The following is a 20,754-nucleotide window of genomic DNA, read 5'->3' as shown; positions in this document are numbered from 1 at the left end:
GGAGAGGACAGGCAGGTCCTTATGTTTTGGGGTCCTTTAATAGTTTTGGTGCCATCAACCCAGGCCATGTCCGGCCACTTCATGTCCATCTCTAGCTGCTGGATATTAATACTACCAGCCGCACACGGCTTTCTCTGGGCCCGCCGTGTGAAGAAGAATACGTAGATGTGTGTTAATTTTTGGGCCTTGACATCGTTTCCGAGGAATTTAACTCCACCTCCCCGGGCAGAATGCAAAAACAGCGCCCTTCTTCCCGCCCTTCACTACCCCGTGACCTCCTCCCACTTGCCTTTTGGTCCTCTTCTGTTACAGAAGTTCTGATTTTTTCCTAGACAGCTAGAGGGAAGGTACCAAAAGTAGAGTTATATTATCTCTTTATTTGCTCTGGTGGGACGCTGGAGAGGAAATCACACTTGCAGCTGGTTCTCCAGTTACAAATGTAGCGCCGCAAACTTCAGCGCCCGCGCAGGGCTCCAGGTTTGATTGACAAGGACGCGCCGAGGGAAAGCGCGGAGGCGGGGCAGGGGGCCGCGGGTCGAGCCCGAGACAAAGAAGTTTTGGCTGCTACTGAGGAGTGAAGGGCCCCTTGGGGTAACTAGCTTTGAGCTCCCAGGGGGCGTTCGGCGACGTCGTGTTCTTGTCGGGAGCGAGGGAGGCAGGCACCGGGGCCGAGCGGACTGAGGGGCGGGGTGGGGAGGGGGCGCGGGGCGGGGGAGGGGGCGCAAGAGGGAGTGGGGGGGGGGTACGCCGCCGTCACGTGGCCTCCGCCGCCGCGGGGTTGGGGCTGTTCTTCCGGGTTGGAGGCGCAGAGCGGTGGGGCCCGAACCCGGGTCTGCCAGCGCGGCGTCCGCCGCCGCGTGCCGCCCACGGCCGCCTGGCCTCCCAGCCAAGGTGAGCGGCGCGGCGCGGGCCGCCCAGGGGCGGGATTGGGGCGCAGCTGGGGAGGGGCCGCGGGGGCTCGCGGGGATGGTCCGGGCCCCCGCGGTGGAGACCTGTCAAGAAGCAGAAGGGGGCGGGGTCGGCAGTGACCTGGGTGCGGGGTGCCCCCCGGCGCCCGCAGGCAAGAAGCTTGGGTCCGGAAGGAGAACCGCGCTTCGAGGGCCCTCTTTCCTGTCTCTTGCTGGGGCGACGTGGAAAGGAGTGGCCGGGTGGTTGGGAAACTGGGTACTCGCAGGGGTCAGGGGACTGGCAGCTTTGCAGGTGCAGATCTTGGAGCTTTGGGGGGGGGGGGGCAGCGGGAGTCGTGCGGTGTCATTTCTGCCCGCAAGTTGGGAGGAGGAGGGGAGGTCATAGAGGACTTTTGATAGAGGGTGCACCTAGAGAATTGGCAGCTGGACGCCCCGAAATTGTGCTAGAACCTTGAGGGAATTCGGGGTTGGCGATCGGCTGGAGACCTAGGCGAGCGAAAGTTGTGAGTGTGTCTGTCTGTGCGGGCTGATGGTGGTCCGGGCAAACTTCAGCCGGGCAGAGTGGGGCTCGGGGTTGGCGACCCGAGGAGACAACGGTGGGGGCCGAGCTGATTCGAACCCTGGAGGCGGAATGTCTATTATTCGGCCTCCGCCAATCGGCTCCGGGGGAAGGTTATAAATAGCGGTCCGGTGCAGTTGCCAGCAGCGCGGCAGTTTAGTGGCCGAAGGAGAGGGGCGGTACCGGTGGGTTTGGGCGAGGCCACACTGCCTGCCAGTCTAAGCTTCTGTAGGGTATAGTGTCCTTGGTTGGTATGCTTCGATTTAAAAGCGTGACTTGTTTACGGTTGCAGGCGTCCTTTATTCGCCCTGTTGTGCAGGGCAGTCGTAAAAAGATCGCCTTGTAAGGAGTCTTGTGGGACAGACTCCGTTTGGATGGGGCTTGCATGCTTTTATTTAAAATGCCCCCCTCTTCTCCATCGCACCCCCTTTATTTGCAAACATGGCTCTTTTTTTTTAAATTTTATTAAATGGACAGTTTAGGATTACTTTCTTATCGGCAAGTGTGCTCAGGCTTTTTACCTTTGCTGATGGAATCAGTTTTCCACAAGGATACACAGCATTTCATTTTCAAAGGAAATTTCCTGAAACTCTGTAGAAAGTGTTCCCTAGATACCTAGGTTTCAGGTTACCTAGCCCTAGTTATTCATTCATTCAGTCAAAAAAACACTTGCTGTTTTCCTACTTTGTGCAAAGCTCTGGGCCAGTTAAAATACCAAAGTGAATAATAATAGCAATTAAGATAACTGTGTCTTTTTAATCTTCACAACCCAAAAAGGGCAGTGCTGTCATTATGTTAAAGGTGAGGATATCAGGTTCAGAGGAGTTAAGTGACTGATTTGCCAAGGACACAGCTAATAAATTGCAGAATGGGGGCTTAAAACCAACAGGTCACCTTGTTAGACTGTAGGCTGCCCTCTCTTTCTGCCCTCAAGAATTTTAGGGAAGATAGTTGTCCAAATCACTTACATTACACTGCTGCATGACATACACGGATGATATACTAATTTTTTTTTTCAATTTTGAGTTGTAAAGCTTTCCCCCATCTCTTCAAAGTCGCAGAAGCATGTGGATAATAAAATAGAAGAGAGCTTTTTAAGTGAAGAGAGGGGTAAATGTGACAGTTAAGCTAGTATTCTACATTTGATGGAAACAAGTACCTGTCTGTGATAACACTGTCTCAGATATTCTCTGAATATCTATCAGGGTCATTTGTATTTGATTTAGGCTTAGTGGTAGGAACCGTTCCTGTCAATAAACTACTTTCTGATCGCTGTCTGGTTACGTTCATAACTTGATTAAGTGGAAGTTTTTGGAGAGATCGGCCTCTGAAGGCCTTGTCCTTAACTGATGTCTGATGCCAGGGATCTGTTCAACATCAAATTCCCATTTTCCAAGTAGGCAGGGCAGTTTTTTCCGGATTCCATGAAATAGGACTTCAGCTTTAAGGCATTGTAAAATCTCATCATAAAAGTTTTAGAGCTGAATGGGGGGTCTTACAAATGAGCTTTCCTATGTTTTATATATGGGCAGACTGAGGTGCAGAGAGATTCAGGTCAAGCAGGGAGTGAGTGGCAGTGGGTCTGGGTAAACCTCATCAGCCCCACGAGAACAGTGGTTGTTGGGGAGGTGGGATGATCCGAGAAGAGAAACTAGGGTAAGTGGGGAGATTGGAATAAGACTAGGTCATTGGTAATGGTAGGACAAATCTCCCTCAAGACAAGGATTTTTTATATCTGTATCTTTTATATATCTTTGTATCTCCCTTGGTTCTTGGCATAGATTCACTGAATGTTTTTGAATGTAGGGTTGGATTGCTCTCCATTCTCAGCCATGACTAATCCTACAAGTGACCCATGAATAAATAAGGAGAATATTTATGGGACTCAGGAATGCTTGGGATTGAAATGAAACGACATGTGGAAACACTGAAAATATAAAACCTATTCAAGGGCAAAGCATTATTCATACACATTTCTGATTGCCTGTACCAATCTCGCACGCTTCCCCTTCCTTACTTTTTTTTTGTATTACTTTCTCCATCTTAAATGTTTATTTCTTTTCTTTTTTCTGAGACCTGCAGGAATGCATAATCTCCTTCTTTGATTCCTCAAAGAACTTTGGACTTGCCTTACTCTGCTTTGTAGTGTTATTACTTGTTGACTTTTCTTATCTCAAAATGTGTGACCTATTCCAGTTTGATTTTACAGATGCTTCTAACGACTGTGCCTCTGACTAAGCTCTGTATACATGTTTGTTGAATTAAAGGACATTTTAAGAATAAGCACCATCTGGATTAAGAATTTCCATTCCCAGTGTGGCTTTCTGGTATTTGTAAGAAGTTGCTTCAGGGAGTTGTAGCAGCAGTTCTGAGGGAGCTAGACCCTTCTTCCTCTGGATGCCGGAAGAATGCTTATGGAGGTCTTCTGGGACTGGGTCCTGGGCCCCATGAGGGCCCACATGATGGTGCAGAACTTTTAAAGTAGTTGGTGGAGTTAGCTGAGCTTGAATGATAGGGTTCCAGATCTTCCACTTTTTCCTGATTTTTAAGGAAAGAAAAGAAGGTTGGGGGTTGGGGGAACATTGGGAATCCAGGAATGGTGGGGGTACCTTCCACGTACCCCTGGGGTTCTGCCATGGAGAGCAGTGGAGGGAACCACTGAAGCTTAGGTCATCCAGCCCCTTTAGAGCTGGTGAAGAGTGGCCACTTGTGAGAACCACTGATGGAAGAGTTCCTAGTGGCACTCATACCTACAAGCACAAACTTCTGTGATAATGGCATTTTCCTTTCTTTTTAAAAATTGGAGTCATAGCCCACACATGTTTAATTTTTTTTTTGGGGGGGGGAGATTTTATTTATTTATTTGACACAGAGAGAGAGAGAGAGAGAGAGAGAGTAGGCAGAGGCAGGCAGAGAGAGGGGGAAGCAAGCTCCCCGCTGAGCAGTGAGCCCGATGCATCGCTCGATCCCAGGACCCTGAGATCATGAACTGGGCCGAAGGCAGAGGCTTAACGCACTGAGCCACCGAGGTGCCCCATGTTTAATTTTCTTAAGATGTGCACTTGGCAAACATGCATCTCATGTTCACTTATCTCAATTCAGGGGGTCTTACAGGATAAGCATCTTACTGTACTGACTAGGTTGCCAGTGTTTTCTGTTCAACATGGTGGCTAAGTAGGTTGCTATTATACAGTATTATAGACAATTTAAGGGAAATTCAAGGGTACCTGTGTAATTTTTGTTGAACATGCAGACTTAGAAGGTAACTTTCCCGTTAGATGTGACTGAACTCTAGCAATTTTCTTTTTTAGCTTTCCAGCTACATTAGGGATCAATTAGACTTAGGTGATTGAGGCTTAGAATTGAATAATAGGTTTAGAACCACAATTTAAGTGGGAAAATGAATTCCAAGTTTTAAATATTGGAAACAAACTTTTGAAGCATCTTCTGTAAGTAAAGGATTCGGCAAATAAATTCATCTTAGGTGCCCACACACAACTTTTATATTCCAAACTCTTTGAATTAGTATTTTTAAAAATGTTTTTGATGGTCAAATGACAAAGTATGTTTTTCTTAGCACATAAATGCTTTATTTTCTTTCCTTTTAGTATTTTACTGTCAAGGAAATTTGGCATCCAGAAAGTTGGGAGCTCATACGAACATGGCGAGTCTACTGAAAACCATGGTGACTGGCTGTTCATGTCCGTTACTTAGCAATTTGGGGTCCTGTAAGGTTATACCTGGGAAGAAGGATTTTTTACGAACATTTCATACTCATCAGGCACTGTGGTGTAAATCTGGAAAACCAGGTAAAGTCTCACGTCAATTTATGTAAATCAAACCTTCAAATTGTAGAAGCTAATAGATCTTCTGATGATTGATAAAAGGAAAAATTGGAATGTGATAGCCTGGTGTTTGTGAGTCATTATTTTGCATTAAAGAAAGCCTAAGGAGTGCTTTTTTATATTTTCCATGTATAGAAGTTACTGATCATCAGTGCTAATAGAAAAGAAAAGAAAATAGAAAAAGAGGAACAATAAACCAGTTGAGTTGTATCCGGGAAGCTATTGCTCCGCGTAAACGTTTCTCCCAGCAGCTCTTCTTCCTCTTTCCTTGTCAGTACTGAGGAATTGTAACATACATGGCTCATCTCTGCTCAAGAATTAGCAACAAGTATATGAATTAATCTGAAGTAGTGCTTCTTAGTTTAGTGAATGGCAACTTCATCTCAGTTGCTCAGTTCAGAAACCTTGGGGTCATCCTAGATCTTCATAGAGGTATGGGTCAGCTCTATCTTGTATTTGAGTCTATTCTCACCATCACTGCTATTATCGTCCTGTTCCATGGCACCATCACCTGTCCCTGGGACTACTGTGCTAGGCTTCTAAATGTGCTCTATGCTTTCTGCCTCTGCTCCCACTACAGTCTGTTCTCTACACAACAGCATCATCTTTTAAAAATGAAAGATCATGTACTTTTCTATTCAAAATTTGCCAGTGCCCTAGCCCATGCAGAGTTAAGAGCTGAAGTCTTTCAGTAGCCTATAAGGCCTTCCCTGCTAGGATCCCCACGCTGCTGTTCTAGTGTACAGGCCAAAAGGAGAAGCTAAATGAGGGCTTTCTAAGCTGAGTGAGATCCCTTTATGCACTTTGCACAAAGGCCCTCCTAGGATTCTGTCTATACCTCATTGGCCAAAACTGAGATAGGTGGCCATTATGTGGTTGTAAGGGAGACCTGGACATAAAAGAGGTCCTTTGTTCTAGATGATGACATATTCCACTAAAATTGGCATTTTTTAACTAAGGTGGAAGAACAGGATGGATATTGGGGGGGGGGTAACCTGAAGTCTTTGTCACATAGAATAATGCCCTCCTTTTTAAGTTTGTAGGACTCTTTGCATTTGGGATCCCAACACTGCTATGCTTTTTTAGTTCTTAGGTCTGTCTATCACAGAATTCACAGCCTCTTTTCTTGTTCTCACATGGCAAGTGACTCTTGGCTGGGTACCTGACCCTGCGACTCCTCAATTTTATGTTCAGATTTTTATTTTATTTTAGGTGTTCTAGAAAGCCAAGTGATCCAAGTGTGAGAAAACTGTGTGTAAGATAAAAGTAAGTAACTGCATTGAGGATGTGAGAATTGTCCTTGTGAATAAAGGCTGGACATCAAGATCTCTATAGCAACTATGCAGGAGACTTGTTTATTCAATTTCTGGCTCTTGACTATTTCCTAGATAATTCCTTTTTATATCTAAAAGATAAGGATTCTATTTAAAATATATAACACCACAATTTCATTACCACATTGAAAAGCGTGGACAGTAACCCAGTTAGTATTCATATTTTTTTTCCATTTTTTTAATGGTTGCCTTACCCAAATAATGATCCAAACAAGGTCCATATGTTGTATTTGCTTGCTACATCTCTTCTTTTGTTCTCTGTGCTTCCCTTTTTCTCCTTTTAATTTATTTGTTGAAGAATATCATTGTTGCCTTGCAGAATTTCACATTCTAGATTTAGCTGACGGAATTCCCTTGGTCTTATTTATCCAGTTCCTCTGTCCCTTGTATTTTCTGTGCCGTTTGGCTAGATCTAGAGGTTTGATCAGACTCAGGTTTCCTTTTTTGGGCAGGAATGCTTCATAGTTGATGCTGTGTATGATTTATTGCATTACATCAAGAAGATTAATCAGTGAGTTTAGATGTTGTTGGTATCCATCTATTAAGAAGTTCCCATCAGTGTTTCATTCAAAGGCTACACAGCTGTTTAATGATCATTAACTAAATCCATGGTTTCATGTGGGGTTTTAAAATGGTGATAATGCTATCATTTTATCTCCATTTAGAGCTAGAATTTTTCTGTAAGAAAAACTTTTCCTCTATTATTTAGTTACCCTGAGGTTGCGATGGTGAAGTGGGATGAATGTTGGATTCTGTCCCATTATTCACTAGTTTTGGTAATAATGTCTTGGTACCCTTAAGTATTAGTTGTCTATTTCTGCTGTAACAAGTGATCACAAATATACTGGCTTCATATGACACAAATGTATTGTCTTGCGCTCCTGGAAGCCAGAGTCTAGAATGGCTCTCACTAGGTTTATATCAAGGTGTTGGCGGGGCTGTATTCCTTCTGGAGGCTTTAGAGGGAGGTCTTTTTCCTTACCTTGTCCAGCTTTTGGAAGCTGCTTGTATTCTTTGGCTCATGGCCCCCACTTCCATAGCATCTTCAAATTACTGTTTGACTCTGACTCTTCTGCCTTCTTTTTCCACAGTTAAGGACCCTTGTGAGTGCATCGGGCCCACCCAGATAATCCAGGATAATCTCCTTGTTTCAGGGCCACTTGATTAGCAACCTTAATTCATCTGCTACCCTGATTCTCCTTTGGTGTGTATCCTAACATATCCACAGGTTCTGAGGATTAGACTGTGGCTATCTTTGGGAGACCGTTACTCTGCTTTCTACACATCTGCTAAAGTTGGCCAGTGAAGCTTTTTAAAAATTCTTGTTTTTTGAGTATCATGACTAACTCACTTGGATGTGTTTTATTATATTGCAATTAATTATTCTCTTTCCTGCTCAGATTGCTTCTTATTTGGCCAAGTGGATGCCCTTTCAGGTTGGCTCCTAAATCTTCCTTCATCTTTGGTAGCTTCCTTGACTTACGGTATATAGGGCCTAGGTAATCTGAGGTTGTCAGATAAGTAAACTCCAAATGTGATTTAACTTTGCACATCCATGCAAAATATTTTCCAGCTTTCTATTATTTTCCTCCCTCTTCTTCAAGTAGAGGGTAAGATTCATCATATTTTTGCCTTTGGCTTACTATCAGTTATTACTGCTTATGGAGTATGGGGTCTAAGACTGTGATCAAGTGAAGGTATTTTTAGGTTGACTTCATTTCTCTAAGGCCTCATGTAATGATTATTGTTATTCTGTGGAGATAATTTTTTTATTATGTATATTTAGAGTTTAAGTTGTTAGAGTAGATTTCCAAACTTTAGTAAAACGTATAGAAGCAGATCTTTATTTAAAAAAAAAATCTATTTATGACTGCATGTTGAGTAAAACAACAGAAGAAACTAATCTACTTTAGCTAAAGCTGTTCAGAACCATCTATAAATACTTTACGTATATCATACAGGCTGTTTTGGTTTGCAAGGAACAGGATCCCATTAGGATATATTTTGTGATGAGGGTTTATTGTATGTGTTCTTGTTCTTGTTCATATACTTCTTGGAAAAGTAGAATGTTCTTCTGGATTTCATAGCTATGGCTCATCTTTCCTCTTGTATCGCCACTCCTGATGTTTCTACTGCTGTTGCTGTATACCTCCCTTTGATTACCTCATGACTGCTTACAAATAGCTTCTGTACCACTTACTCCCTCTGTCCTTTTCTGTGGCTCTCAGACTCCCTGAGAAAGAACCTGACTGGATCATCACAGGCCAACATAGAGTGTCCTTGGGCAGTTCCTGTGTAAGTCACATCAGAGGCGTCTGGCCTGTAGACTGTTATCTTTGACCCAGCTGTGGATCCCTGGTCTGATCAGCTGTGGCCAAGAATGTAGGGTCTCAGGATACAACCTTGGAAATCTGTGAGGTATTTCTTGTGGTCAAATTGCCAGGAAGGAAACTCTTGTGTGCGGCAGGCCACCAAAATGTCTAGTATAGGGTAGTTCTTCAAAACAGCAAATTACTTCTGTCTTCCTTAAAGGTAAGGACAAGGTGACCATAAATCCCAGAGGGGTAGTTTGAAGAGTGGAATTTGCCTGTTGATCGATTTTTCACAACCCATTTCCCCCCCTAAGGCTAAACTAATCTAGTCATGTGCCTTGAAGAGAGCCATTTGGCTAAATGAAATATTTGGGTATTTTCTGGGGAGCGGGCATAAATATTTTCCATCATTGATAAAAAAAACTCAGTGTGACTATGAAGTGGGAACATTATGTTGAGCTGTAACTTGTATGTGTAGTATATTTTGAACAAACTGCCTATTTTTGTTTTTATGTTGTTTTTTTTACCTTTGTAGGAATTCCATATAAACAACTGACTGTTGGTGTCCCCAAAGAGATTTTCCAAAATGAGAAGCGGGTGGCCTTGTCTCCTGCTGGTGTTCAGGCCTTGGTCAAGCAGGGCTTTAGTGTTGTCGTGGAATCAGGTGCTGGTGAAGCTTCCAAGTTTTCTGATGATCACTACAGAGCAGCAGGTGCCCAGATCCAAGGGGTGAAGGAAGTGCTGGCTTCTGATTTGGTGGTCAAAGTAATTATTCTTTTCCCCCCTCATTTATGGCATGCTGACTTTTAAAAAACTTTTCGTAAGAAAATTATATTACTCTATTGCTATGTCTCTTCATATTTTCAAACAATGCCTTTTCTCAGAGAAATCCTTGCATGTTCTGAATATTCTTCATATTCCAGTAGAACTTTTATCAGGCAATGTGATCCATGGTTAACCACGAGGGGGAGAAAGTGATCTTCCTTTTTACATTTGTCGTGTGGGAATTCCCTTCTTTTTGGCTGGGGAGAATTTGCACTTCTGGTTCATATATATCTAAAATACCAACAGGTGAGTATTTAACTGCTACGAAATAGAAAAAAGGCATGGAATTCCTCCTGGGACTGAATGTACAGTGATGTTCTGATACATAGAAGGAACAGTGAGGTAATTGACATAAATGCTATTTCTAGAGAGGGCCGCGCTGCCCTGGATAAAGCAACATGGGGCTGAGTGGAGAGTAGCCATACCTACTTTAATAAAAGGTTTTAATATACAATAGAATCTCTGTGCTGAAGAACTTTAGATGTAAAACCTAAAGTAAAAATTCATATAGAGAAAGGAAGAGATTGCATCCCAAGTCTAGCAGAGATAATTACTAGAGGGGAGCATTAACTTAAGTCCTAAGCCTTCTGCAACCAAAACAAGGAGGAAAATAGGGATCATAGAAGCATGATCGTTAGGCTGAAAGAAGCTCCTTCCTTTTTCAGGAAACACGAGCTGTGTGTGTGTGTGTGAGTGTGTGCGTGTGTGTGTATTAATTTTTTTTTTTTAAGATTTTATTTATTTATTTGGCAGACAGAGATCACAGGTAGGCAGAGAAGCAGGCAGAGAGAGAGGAGGAAGCAGGCTCCCCGCCGAGCAGAGAGCCTGATGCGGGGCTCGATCCCAGGACCCTGGGGTCATGACCCGAGCCGAAGGCAGAGGCTTTAACCCACTGAGCCACCCAGGCGCCCCTGTGTATTAATTTCTAAGATGAATCAGTCACATAATTTTTTTCATAATCTCTACTGAATAACTTGGGTAGAGTCTTAGTGATTTTTGCAGAAGACACAAAATTTTTTGCTATAGACGTTAATAGTAAAATTTATGGTACATAGGTAAGTTGCAATTCAACTAAAGCTTTTAGAATGTTTAGGTGTGCAGATGCTTGGTGATATACTTAGTATATTAAAAGAGCTTAGATAGAAAAATAAGTATAATCCATTCCAATATCTGCTCTAGGGATCAAAAACTTTTGAGACATCCCACAGTAAAGGGTTGGTAGGGTACACATAAGTTTTGGAAATGCTTTGTGTTCTTATTAGAGACTCAGTGTGTAGGAGCATGTTAAAAGCATTGAGAAACCTTGTAATATTGAAACTTATATAACTCTGTGCTTGCATTAATAAACTACTTGGCTTTGGGACCTATTTTTTTTTTAATCAAGCCTTTACTATCTTGTGGAACTAGTGATCTAAAAAGCACATTCAGGGAAACATTCTATTGACTTAAATCACTCAGATGCCAACTGTTTCAGCTGAGCATTTGATAGGGGTCAGGAGCATTAATGCAAAGTTGTCCTCTAATTTTTATTAAATTTATATTATAGATTCTCACTGAGGAAAAATAGACCTTGCCAGAGAGTCTTAATTAAGTCCAGAACCTTAATTAATTAATTAAAATCACATGCATCACTAGAGCAGCAACTGACATGGGAGTAACCAATAAAGGTGTCTCAGGTAAATTGAGATGAAATGCTGCGGAATGAAAGTGTTGACCCAGTGTCCATGTTTCTGTTTCCTTTTAAAATGTAAGTCCCCGAGCTATTGTTTTCTGGGCTTACTTGCCTAAGAACACGGCTGCGAAATGAGAGCTAATGAAAGGATACATGTTAATTGGAGACTGATTTTTAAACTTGGATATAAAACACATTTTAAAAGCCAGCCAATGAATTGGCTTACCTGAATGCCTGCAGGAACTTCGGAAAAGCTGGTGGTAGTAAGCCATGTTACCAGCCTTACAGACATTGAAGTCATTAAGGTCCCTGAAAATGGCTATAAGAAATTAAAAAAAAAAAAAAAAAAAGAGAGAGAGAGAGAAAAGCCAAAAATTTAAAAATCTTTTTAGGTGGAATTAAAAAAAAATGTGGTTTCAGAACATGGACATTTGAAACTTCCTAACATATGGTGTGTATGTTCATTGACTTATTTGATACTTCTTCCCAGGACAGAGTTGCTTTTTGCTTAAGTGCAATTCAGCAAGGCTACTAGTTTGAATAGTGTTCATCCATAAATATTCCCCTGGAATTTTAAGGTGACATAAATCTATAGGTATGACAGTGGAGAGTTTAGGTTATACTGTTCTTAACTTCTTGCCACTCCAGATGTTTGTGCTTGCCAAAATTTGCAAGAATCAAAGAACACACAACAAAAAATCCCTGTCCATTTTTTCTAATATCTCTTAATCTTACCAGAATAATAGTATGCTCTGTACTCAGACCAGTTCATAGGTCATCAATCAGAGGACAGATGGCAAAGATCTTTGTGTTCCTTACCTCATTTAGGAATTTAATCAGAAATTTATTGCCGAAAGATGACTTCTGGAGTGTTATTTTAATTATGGCATATTATTTACATTGTCCTAGTTACTTAAAAATATGATAAAGATATTTACATTTTTAATCAGTGATGTGACTTTTTTCCCTCAGGTACGAGCCCCCATGGTTAACCCAACCTTAGGTGTTCATGAAGCTGACCTTTTAAAGACATCGGGAACACTGATTAGCTTTATTTACCCAGCCCAAAATCCAGACTTGCTAAATAAACTTTCTGAAAGAAAAACTACAGTTTTGGCAATGGACCAGGTTCCAAGAGTCACAATTGCTCAGGGATATGACGCGCTAAGCTCCATGGCCAACATTGCTGGGTATGTCGATTCTTTTCCATTTCAGTTGAACAAAAGTACAGTGGTGCTCTAGAAACATTCTCATTGTAGCTCTTCTCTCTTACAGGGATCTTACCTGTAATCATTGTTGGAGATCACAGCTTTTTGAAAGTTTGCTTATTTTTAAGGCTTGTTTTATTTTTTCACAGTTATAGGAAATGACTTTTCATGTTATAGTCCGCTCTGCACCCTTTTTTATTCTTCATAGGTAGAAACCTTATTTCCTTGCACTGAGCAAATGATTATGAAATTATTTGTATGAAGAATAGACTCTCTTCTACATATGTGTGGATACATGAAATGCCTATTTTTAGATATGTTGTGATATGTGATATGTTGAGATGGCTATTTTTTTTCAAGTTTTATTGAGAGATGATTGACTTATAACCTTGTATAAGTTTAAGGGATAAACATAATGATTTGATATATCAGTATATTGTGAAATGATTACCACAGTAAGTTTAGTTGATATAAATGGCTATTTTTATAGGTAAAAAAAATGGTTGGATATTGGCAGTTTCATATGGTTCAACCTAATGTATACATGTTAGTATTTGCCATTTTAATTAGGTTTTACTTAGGGAAATTCATAAACTATTTAATGAATACGGAAAATGTCTGGACTTGAAGAAGTTTCATTTGCTGTCAAAACCCACATTGCTAACTGAGGGCTAACGATGTCCTCTTATCTTTGCTTGCCACTCATATGTTCCCCGGGTACTGGCTGGAGTGCTGTGTAGAGAGGAGACTAAGGCACTTTCTGCTCGGAGGAATGTGGCTCAGACTGAGGAATCGTGCCTGCCCTGGGGAGGGATGGGAGTAGCTGTATGAGTGTGGCCTATTGCTGACTTTGCTAGAGAGTGGGAAAAATCTGGAAATAGATGATGCTTCTGAAATCCTCTCCTCTAAGAGACTAGTTGAATTAGGTTTTAAGCATGAAAACCATTGGTAGTGACAATTTGCTAATATGAATGAGGCACCAACAGATGAAAATGGTTAAATAAACAGTGCTTGAAAGTGAGACTAACTTGAATAAAGCTTTTTATGGCCTTACACACGAGCTGTAGTTTTTCTTAGGTTTTATATCTTAGATGTAGTGGGTCAAATAGGCCAATAGAGCAAATAGATTCTACTTTGGGTTTCAACTGTCTGTTTTTTATAGAAAAGCGGAAAACAGAATGGACAAATTAAAAACACATTTTGCCACTATAATATGGCAAATGGTTGGTTTGGAAGATGATTTTTGTGATATAAAGTATATACCAAAGGACAGAATTTTTGCCATATTATTTAGTTTGTAGAAAAGTTACATTAGGTATTGTGGGACTAAAAATTTTCTGTAGAATGGCTCTAGATCAGTGGTTTTTAACTATGGAATCTTTTGAGCAAATGAAATATTATGAGGTGATATTAACAAATCCAGGAAGAGCAGAGTGGCCTTTCTTAAATTGAGGGATGAAGGGGTGTCCAGAAACATGTTTATTCTCTACCCTTCCTGGAATGGCTCCAGAGCTGGCTGAAATTTGAACCTTTGGGGATTTATGGGGCACAGTGTAAAGAATCACTCTCTTAGGTCCTGATCTGATATATACAAAGGGCATAGTTGCAGGTGAATCTTCTGGTATACTTATCCGCACAGTATGTGACAAATCACTGTCTAACTCACACACATAGCCATGTTACAGCGAGGATATACTCCTTCCAGTTCACTGATGTTCTTCTGGGCTATTTTGTTCTCATCAAAAAAAGGACAAACTGTCACTACTTTTCCCCCCATCAATGTTTTCTTGTACCTTTCCTGTGTGCTCCATCTCATTTTTGTTATTTTTTCAGCATAGCAACTGAATCTTTTGAAATATTCCAGTGTCTTACAGTGGCCTTTGAATCTTTATTATGTTTGCTTTTTGAAAATTTCTATGACTTGGATTCAAAAGTAAGACTAGCAAATAATGTAATCTCTAAAATACTGTTTTCCTGCTATAATAATATTTAACTTAAAGTAATAGTGGTTACCATTTTATACTTTTGCATCCATTATCTTATCAAGTATTATTTTATAAAAAATAGGATCAGGGAAAGGTTTTATTGTCAGCTAGCAAGTAGATCTTATTACACACTTGCATTGTGATTTTAATTGTGTGTATGTTATCAAGTGAGACTGTAGAAGTGTCTTTAAGGTATAAAATGATCTGAAAATGAACTTACTCTAATATGTTAAAAAATCCTAGTAAGGGAAATTGATATATCTTACTAGTTTTCTTGCACAGAGTATTTCTTTAGTCAGAAACACTAATATTTACCAAGCATTTATTGTGGCGGGCTTTGTGCCAAGAGCTTCACCTGCATTATTCCATTTAGTCCTTGCAACAACACTAAGAGACAGATGCTTTTTTTCCCCACTCTATAGACGAGGAAACCAAGGATTAGAGAATTACAAAAATTTACCCAAGGTCACAAAGCCTGGTTAGTGGTAGAATTGGGACCTGAGCTGAGGGCAGTCTGTCTCAGCATCCCATGCTTTCAACCACTAGTGATCAACGGAAATGTTTTGTTTGTTTGTTTTAAATTCCCTGACTCTCTCTGTGTCTCTTTTTACTCATCTATAAAATGAAGATAATAACAGTACCTTTCTACAGGATTGTGGTGGAGGTTAAAGGAGTAGGTATCCATGCGACAGTGAGAATGGTTTTTGACAGGTTTCATGCCTTACAACCTAATTCAACTAGTCTCTTAGAGGAGGGGATTTCAGTAGCTTCATCTATTTCCAGATTTTTCCCACTCTCTAGCAAAGTCAAGAACAGGCCACACTCATACAGCTACTCCTATCCCTCCCCAGGGCAGGCACGATTCCTCAGTCTGAGCCACATTCCTCCCAGCAGAAAGTGCTTTAGTCTCCTCTCTACACAGCCTTAGTCTCTACACAGTACCCAGGGAACATGTGAGTGTACTAGTGTACTAGTACTAGTGTACTAGTGTACTAGTATGTACTAGTACTAATAAGTACTAGAAAATGTTAGTGACTTTTCTTTGACGATTAAAGAAAGCTTAATTGGCAAGGTAGGATAATAGAGGAGTCTAAGATCTTTCATTTCATGGAAATATTTATTTTTTTCAGTTATAAAGCTGTTGTACTAGCAGCAAATCATTTCGGACGTTTTTTTACTGGTCAGATCACAGCCGCTGGAAAAGTTCCTCCAGCTAAGGTAGGAAAAACTTTGCATGTTTCTTCATAATATGAATGGGTGAAAAGTGAGGGTAGGTGTAGTACTAAATAGTACTAAACTACAGTTGTTTTAAAGGTTTTGTTCCGTGTTGACTTCACACTAATAACCCTGTGGCACATACGGACACATGGTGGAGCCTTAAGACTGTTTACGGAGGCTTGACAGAAAAGAATTTGGACATTTCTGGAAGTTCTAGTGTTTTTCCATTTTTGACTTACTAGCTTGAATTCTTGGAGGTGTTTTGGGTAACTCGTTCTGTGTAGCATGTTTATTACTGATTTTTAAGAAAAAGCTTCAAGATACCATTCAGTAAGTTCTCGATTTCACAATGTTGTGACACTTGGTTCATAGGAAAGATTGTCTTAGTTCAGCAAATTCTCGATTTTCCAGCTGTTACATTTCACTCACAGAAAAGATTGTCTTAGTTTTTTCCCTTTTCTTCAAAAATGGGTTAAGAGGAGGGGGAGGGAAGGGAGGTGGTGTAATCCCATCCTTGGCAGAGAGAAGGGGTGTGATTTCTTTAATCTGGATTGAAAGCCGGGAGGAGCCATTGATGAGCTGTGGGGATGGCTGGGTGGAAGAAGAGATTGCTTTGAAACCCTTCAACCCTGCATCCACTAAATGACAGTGTAAGCACATTGTCTGGTTAGAGGAAATAGGACTGAAGAGTATGTCTGTAGGTACAGGTTTCCTTAGTGCTTCCTGCTCTTAAGTACTTTATTATACAAACTGAGAACTCATGTGAGATAAGTCTCCCAGAAAAAAATGAAAGGGAAAAAAAAAAGATATGGCAGCTTTGAGGAATCTAGTGGTATATTGCCTTAAAAAAAGGCCAGGTAAGGAAAATGGCAAGTGGTTTAAATGGAGGCCAGAATACACAGCAAGGAAATTTAGCAAAAACAACAGGGATGTGACATATGAAGGGATTACATTTTTTGGGGGGGTGGGTGGAGTTTATTTAAATCATCTCTACACCCAGTGGGGCTCGAACTCATGACCCCAAGACCAAGAGTCACGTGTTCTTCTGACTGAACCAGCCAGGCGCGCCTGAAGTGATTCCGTTTGATTTCTTTGTCAGGATCGTAAGAGTAGGTCTGGCACTCATGGCAGCCAGCAGTTCAAGGTTGTTTTTTAACTGGCTGAATGCTTTGATGCACAAACCTGTTACTCAGTTTTGGTTAGACTCTTTCCTGAAGTATATGGAAACTGAGAGGAAAGCTGGGAATATATTAGAGATTAAAATGTGAAACAGAAGACGAGAGGCTTAAAGGAAGGAGAATCAGTCAGCCTTTAGAAGGTAGAAAAGAGACTGTCTTTACTGAGAATTTAAACTGCAGCTTAAGGGACTGTGGTCATCTGTCAGAAATAGTTTTCTGGTATTGAAGAATTAGACACTAGGGGGGCATATCATTCCTATAAATATGGAGGGTTCTTACTTGTCTAGAATGAGCTAACAAGCATCGTTTGATGGCTTATGATATGTCAGGCACTATTCTGGAAGCTGTGGAATGAACAAGGCAAACGAGATCCCTACCACATGAAACCTACACTCTAGTAGGGGCCACAGTGAGGCGATAAATCAAATAAATACATGAGATAATCTTAAACATGAAAGGACCAGGATGATGTGATAGTAAGTTGTGGCGGCCAACTGCTTTCACTAGGGCAGTGGGAAGGCTCCTTTGACACTTGAGCTGAGACCTAAAGGATGGCGAGAAACGAACCAGGTATTCAGGATTTCAGGCAAAGGGCACAGCACCTATGAAGCCCTGAGATGAAACAGAGAAAGATAAAGAAGGCTATAGGTCTTGAGTGCGGTGAACAAGGTGGGGAGTGATGTGACTTGGTGGAAAGGTAGGTTGGAGCTGGATGACGTTGGGCTTCTCTTGTCAGGCTTGCTCAGATTCTCTTACAGCTGATGGAAATGTCTGATTCAGGGTCATTTTGGAAAAACTCACTTTTGCTTCTGTGTCTCTGCTGTCCCATAGAACACTTCACTTCTGACACTTCTGGTCACCCAATGTGTGGGGCTTTCTCTACACCGAGCAACTCTGTGACACCAGCAGTGTGTCCCACAACTTATTTCTAATACCATCTCCTTGGGGGTAGTGTGCGATCCACAGGTAGAGGGCTCAGTCCCCCAAGGCTGCCCCTCACCCCCTTCACATGCCAGTCGCCAAGTCCAGGTTGTTACAGACAGACTGACTGTAAATCATTCAGAGGTTCCCATGATCCTTTCCCTGGGTTCAGTTAATTTGCTAGAACTGCTCACAGAACTCAGGAAATTTATAGAAGGTTATGATAACGTGTACAGATGAACTTCCAGATGGAAGAGATGCCTGAGGCAAGGGAGGTGGGAAGGGGCGTGGAGCTTCCATGCCCTCCCTGGACGCTCCTGTCTCTTGCACTTCCCTGTATTCACCCAGAAGTTCTTCAAACCCTGTACTTTTGGGATTTTTAAAGGAGACTTCATCACATGGGCATAATTGATCATTAACTCCTTTTCCAGCCCTTCTCCTCTCTCTGGAGAATGGGAGGTGAGGCTGAAAATTCTCAGCGGCTGTCCACAGACTCTGGTGATCAGCTGCCATCCAGGAGCCCCCCAAGAGCCAGCTTGTTAGAACAGAAGATCCTGCTATCACCCTTGAAATTCCAAGGGATTTAGGAACTCAGTATCATGAACTGGGGTCACTGATGAGTTATTAGAGCAAAAAATGTTCCCAGTGCTTTTCTGGTTTTGGAAATTACAAGGGTTCTAGGAGTTCTGTGTCAGGAACTAGGGACAGAGGCTAATATATGTATATATTTATTATTATCTCATGAGGATTAAAAAAAAATGTATGGAAGTTCTTTGGGAGAATGGTTAGTAGGGGGAAGAGTGAAGGCAAGATCTGTTCGGAATTGACTGCAGAAGTTGTGCCCTGGAAAGGCAGTGGCAATAGAGATGTGTAGAAGGGGATGGGTTGGGAGATCTTTGGGAGTTGACACCAAGAGTACTTTCTGGTGGACTGGAGGTGGAAACGTGCAAAGGGAAGCCTCAAGATGACATTCCCATTTTGGCTTGAACAGTTGTGCGCACAATTAGCGCTCTTAACTGAGCTGGGCAGGCTGAGAGGAGGAACAGGTTAAATGACTGGAAATGGAGAATATCCCTTTTTAAAAAGATTTTATTTATTTATTTAGAATGTGAGCGAGGGGAAGGACAGAGGAAGAGAGTCTCAAGCAGACTCCATGCTGAGTGTGGAGCCCGACATAGGACTTGATGATCTCACCACCCTGAGATCATGACCTGAGCCAAAATCAAGAGTTGGACACTTAACTGACTGAGCCACCCAGGCACCCTGGAGATAAAGAATGTTCCTAAAGGTCATTTCTTTCCCATGGCCTTCCCTGTTTCCCGAGTATATGTCTTGTGTGCCAGTCAGCAGTCAGTGCTTTAGATTCCATCATTTAATATAACTGCCATCTGGGAAGGGTTTTTTTTTTTTTTTAAAGATTTTATTTATTTATTTGACAGAGAGAGATCACAAGTAGACAGAGAGGCAGGCAGAGAGAGAGAGAGAGAGAGGGAAGCAGGCTCCCTGCTGAGCAGAGAGCCTGATGCGGGACTCGATCCCAGGACCCTGAGATCATGACCTGAGCCGAAGGCAGCGGCTTAACCCACTGAGCCACCCAGGCGCCCCTGGGAAGGGGTTTTTGACTGCTCTGTTGCACAAGCCAAGCGGCTTGCTCAGGGTCACCCAGGACTAGTTGGTAGCCGAGTCAGGATTTGACTGTGCCCCTTAATCTCTGTGTCTTTTTCTTCACCCGGTGCTGCAGAGAAAGTAAATTCCTGTTGTGAGATCTACACGGCTTTATTATTGCGCAATTACGGCTTTTAAATTATGGTTTTGTGTGTGTGTGTGGGGGGGGTCATTTCTTGATTCAGGATAGCTTGGTCTAGTCCTGTGATTTTTATTTACTTTATTTTTATTTCACATATTCTTTTTTTGTTAGTTTTTTTTTTTTAAAGGATGTTATTTATTTATTTGAGAGAGAGAGAGAGAGAGAGAGGAAGAGAGCAAGAGAACACGAGCAGGGCCAGAGGGACAGAGGAAGAGGGAGAAGCAGACTCCCCACTGAGCAGGGAACGGACTTGGGGCTTGGTCCCAGGACTCTGGGATCATGGCCTGAGCTGAAGGCAGAGGCTTCACCTGAAGCATCCCTTAGTTCACATTGTCATAGTGTGGAGTGGGGTGGGTGCCTTGGAGCCCATAGCCTTCTTGGTCTCTCTTTGTCCCCTTTTCTGTGGAGTAACCCCCAAACCCTAAACCGTCACCATCAAGATGAATTCACGTGATCTCTAAAACACTGCTTAGGGGGGCCCTGGAGCATGGGTTGACTAGGCTTCTTAAAGAGGCAGAAGGACATGTGGACATGATGGGTAGGTGGGAATTTATAAAGCTTCACTGTTTCTGTGTCTGTGGGTGGCTTTTATTTTTCTATTTTTATTTTTTTTAACACAACCACAAGGAGTTGCCTCAGTTGACTGGGGACTATAATAGAACTTTTTTTCTGGAAGGCCCATTCCAGACTAGAGACAACACTGCTCTTATTGTGTTTCTTAGAAGGCAGGGGCGACTCTTGTTTCTGAGGAATTCTTTGGTTTTCTTGGCTCTGACACTTCCACGGCTAGGGAGAGTCATCGTGTTGCTGTGGTACGGTTCATTCATAATGGTTCAGAATTACGTAGTTCGTCATCTGCTGTTCTTTCAGAAGCATTTGAGCTCCAGATACAGGGTAGAGTAGCTATTTCACCGAAGTTGTACCCATCTTTGAAACTTATTTTGACATCTTATGAACATAGAGAAACCTTCACATTTGAGAG

The 20,754-nt window shown here is 41.9% G+C and overlaps 1 protein-coding gene across 4 annotated transcripts in view; it reads left to right on the top strand.

Annotated features, from left to right (window-relative positions):
- Positions 1-321: 321 nt before the first annotated feature.
- LOC111141000 (NAD(P) transhydrogenase, mitochondrial) overlaps positions 322-20,754 on the top strand; it is a 98,857-nt gene continuing 78,424 nt past the window's right edge. The window contains exons 1-5 of one of the 4 annotated variants that reach the window (XM_022493307.1): positions 322-477; positions 5,076-5,276; positions 9,494-9,723; positions 12,428-12,645; positions 15,779-15,866. In XM_022493307.1, coding sequence (XP_022349015.1) covers positions 5,129-5,276; positions 9,494-9,723; positions 12,428-12,645; positions 15,779-15,866 — 684 coding nt within the window. In that variant the 5' untranslated portion in view covers positions 322-477; positions 5,076-5,128. Of the gene's footprint in view, positions 478-526; positions 592-4,478; positions 4,497-5,075; positions 5,277-9,493; positions 9,724-11,319; positions 11,460-12,427; positions 12,646-15,778; positions 15,867-20,754 lie in introns of those variants that run through there. The other 3 variants (XM_022493308.1, XM_022493309.1, XM_022493310.1) reach the window with 3 other exon arrangements.

Source organism: Enhydra lutris, unplaced genomic scaffold, assembly GCF_002288905.1.
Source record: "Enhydra lutris kenyoni isolate GAN:26980312 unplaced genomic scaffold, ASM228890v2 scaffoldscaffold5, whole genome shotgun sequence".
NCBI lineage: Eukaryota > Metazoa > Chordata > Mammalia > Carnivora > Mustelidae > Enhydra > Enhydra lutris.
The sequence above is the reverse complement of the archived record's forward strand: the minus strand, read 5'-3'. Positions and strand labels throughout refer to the sequence as shown.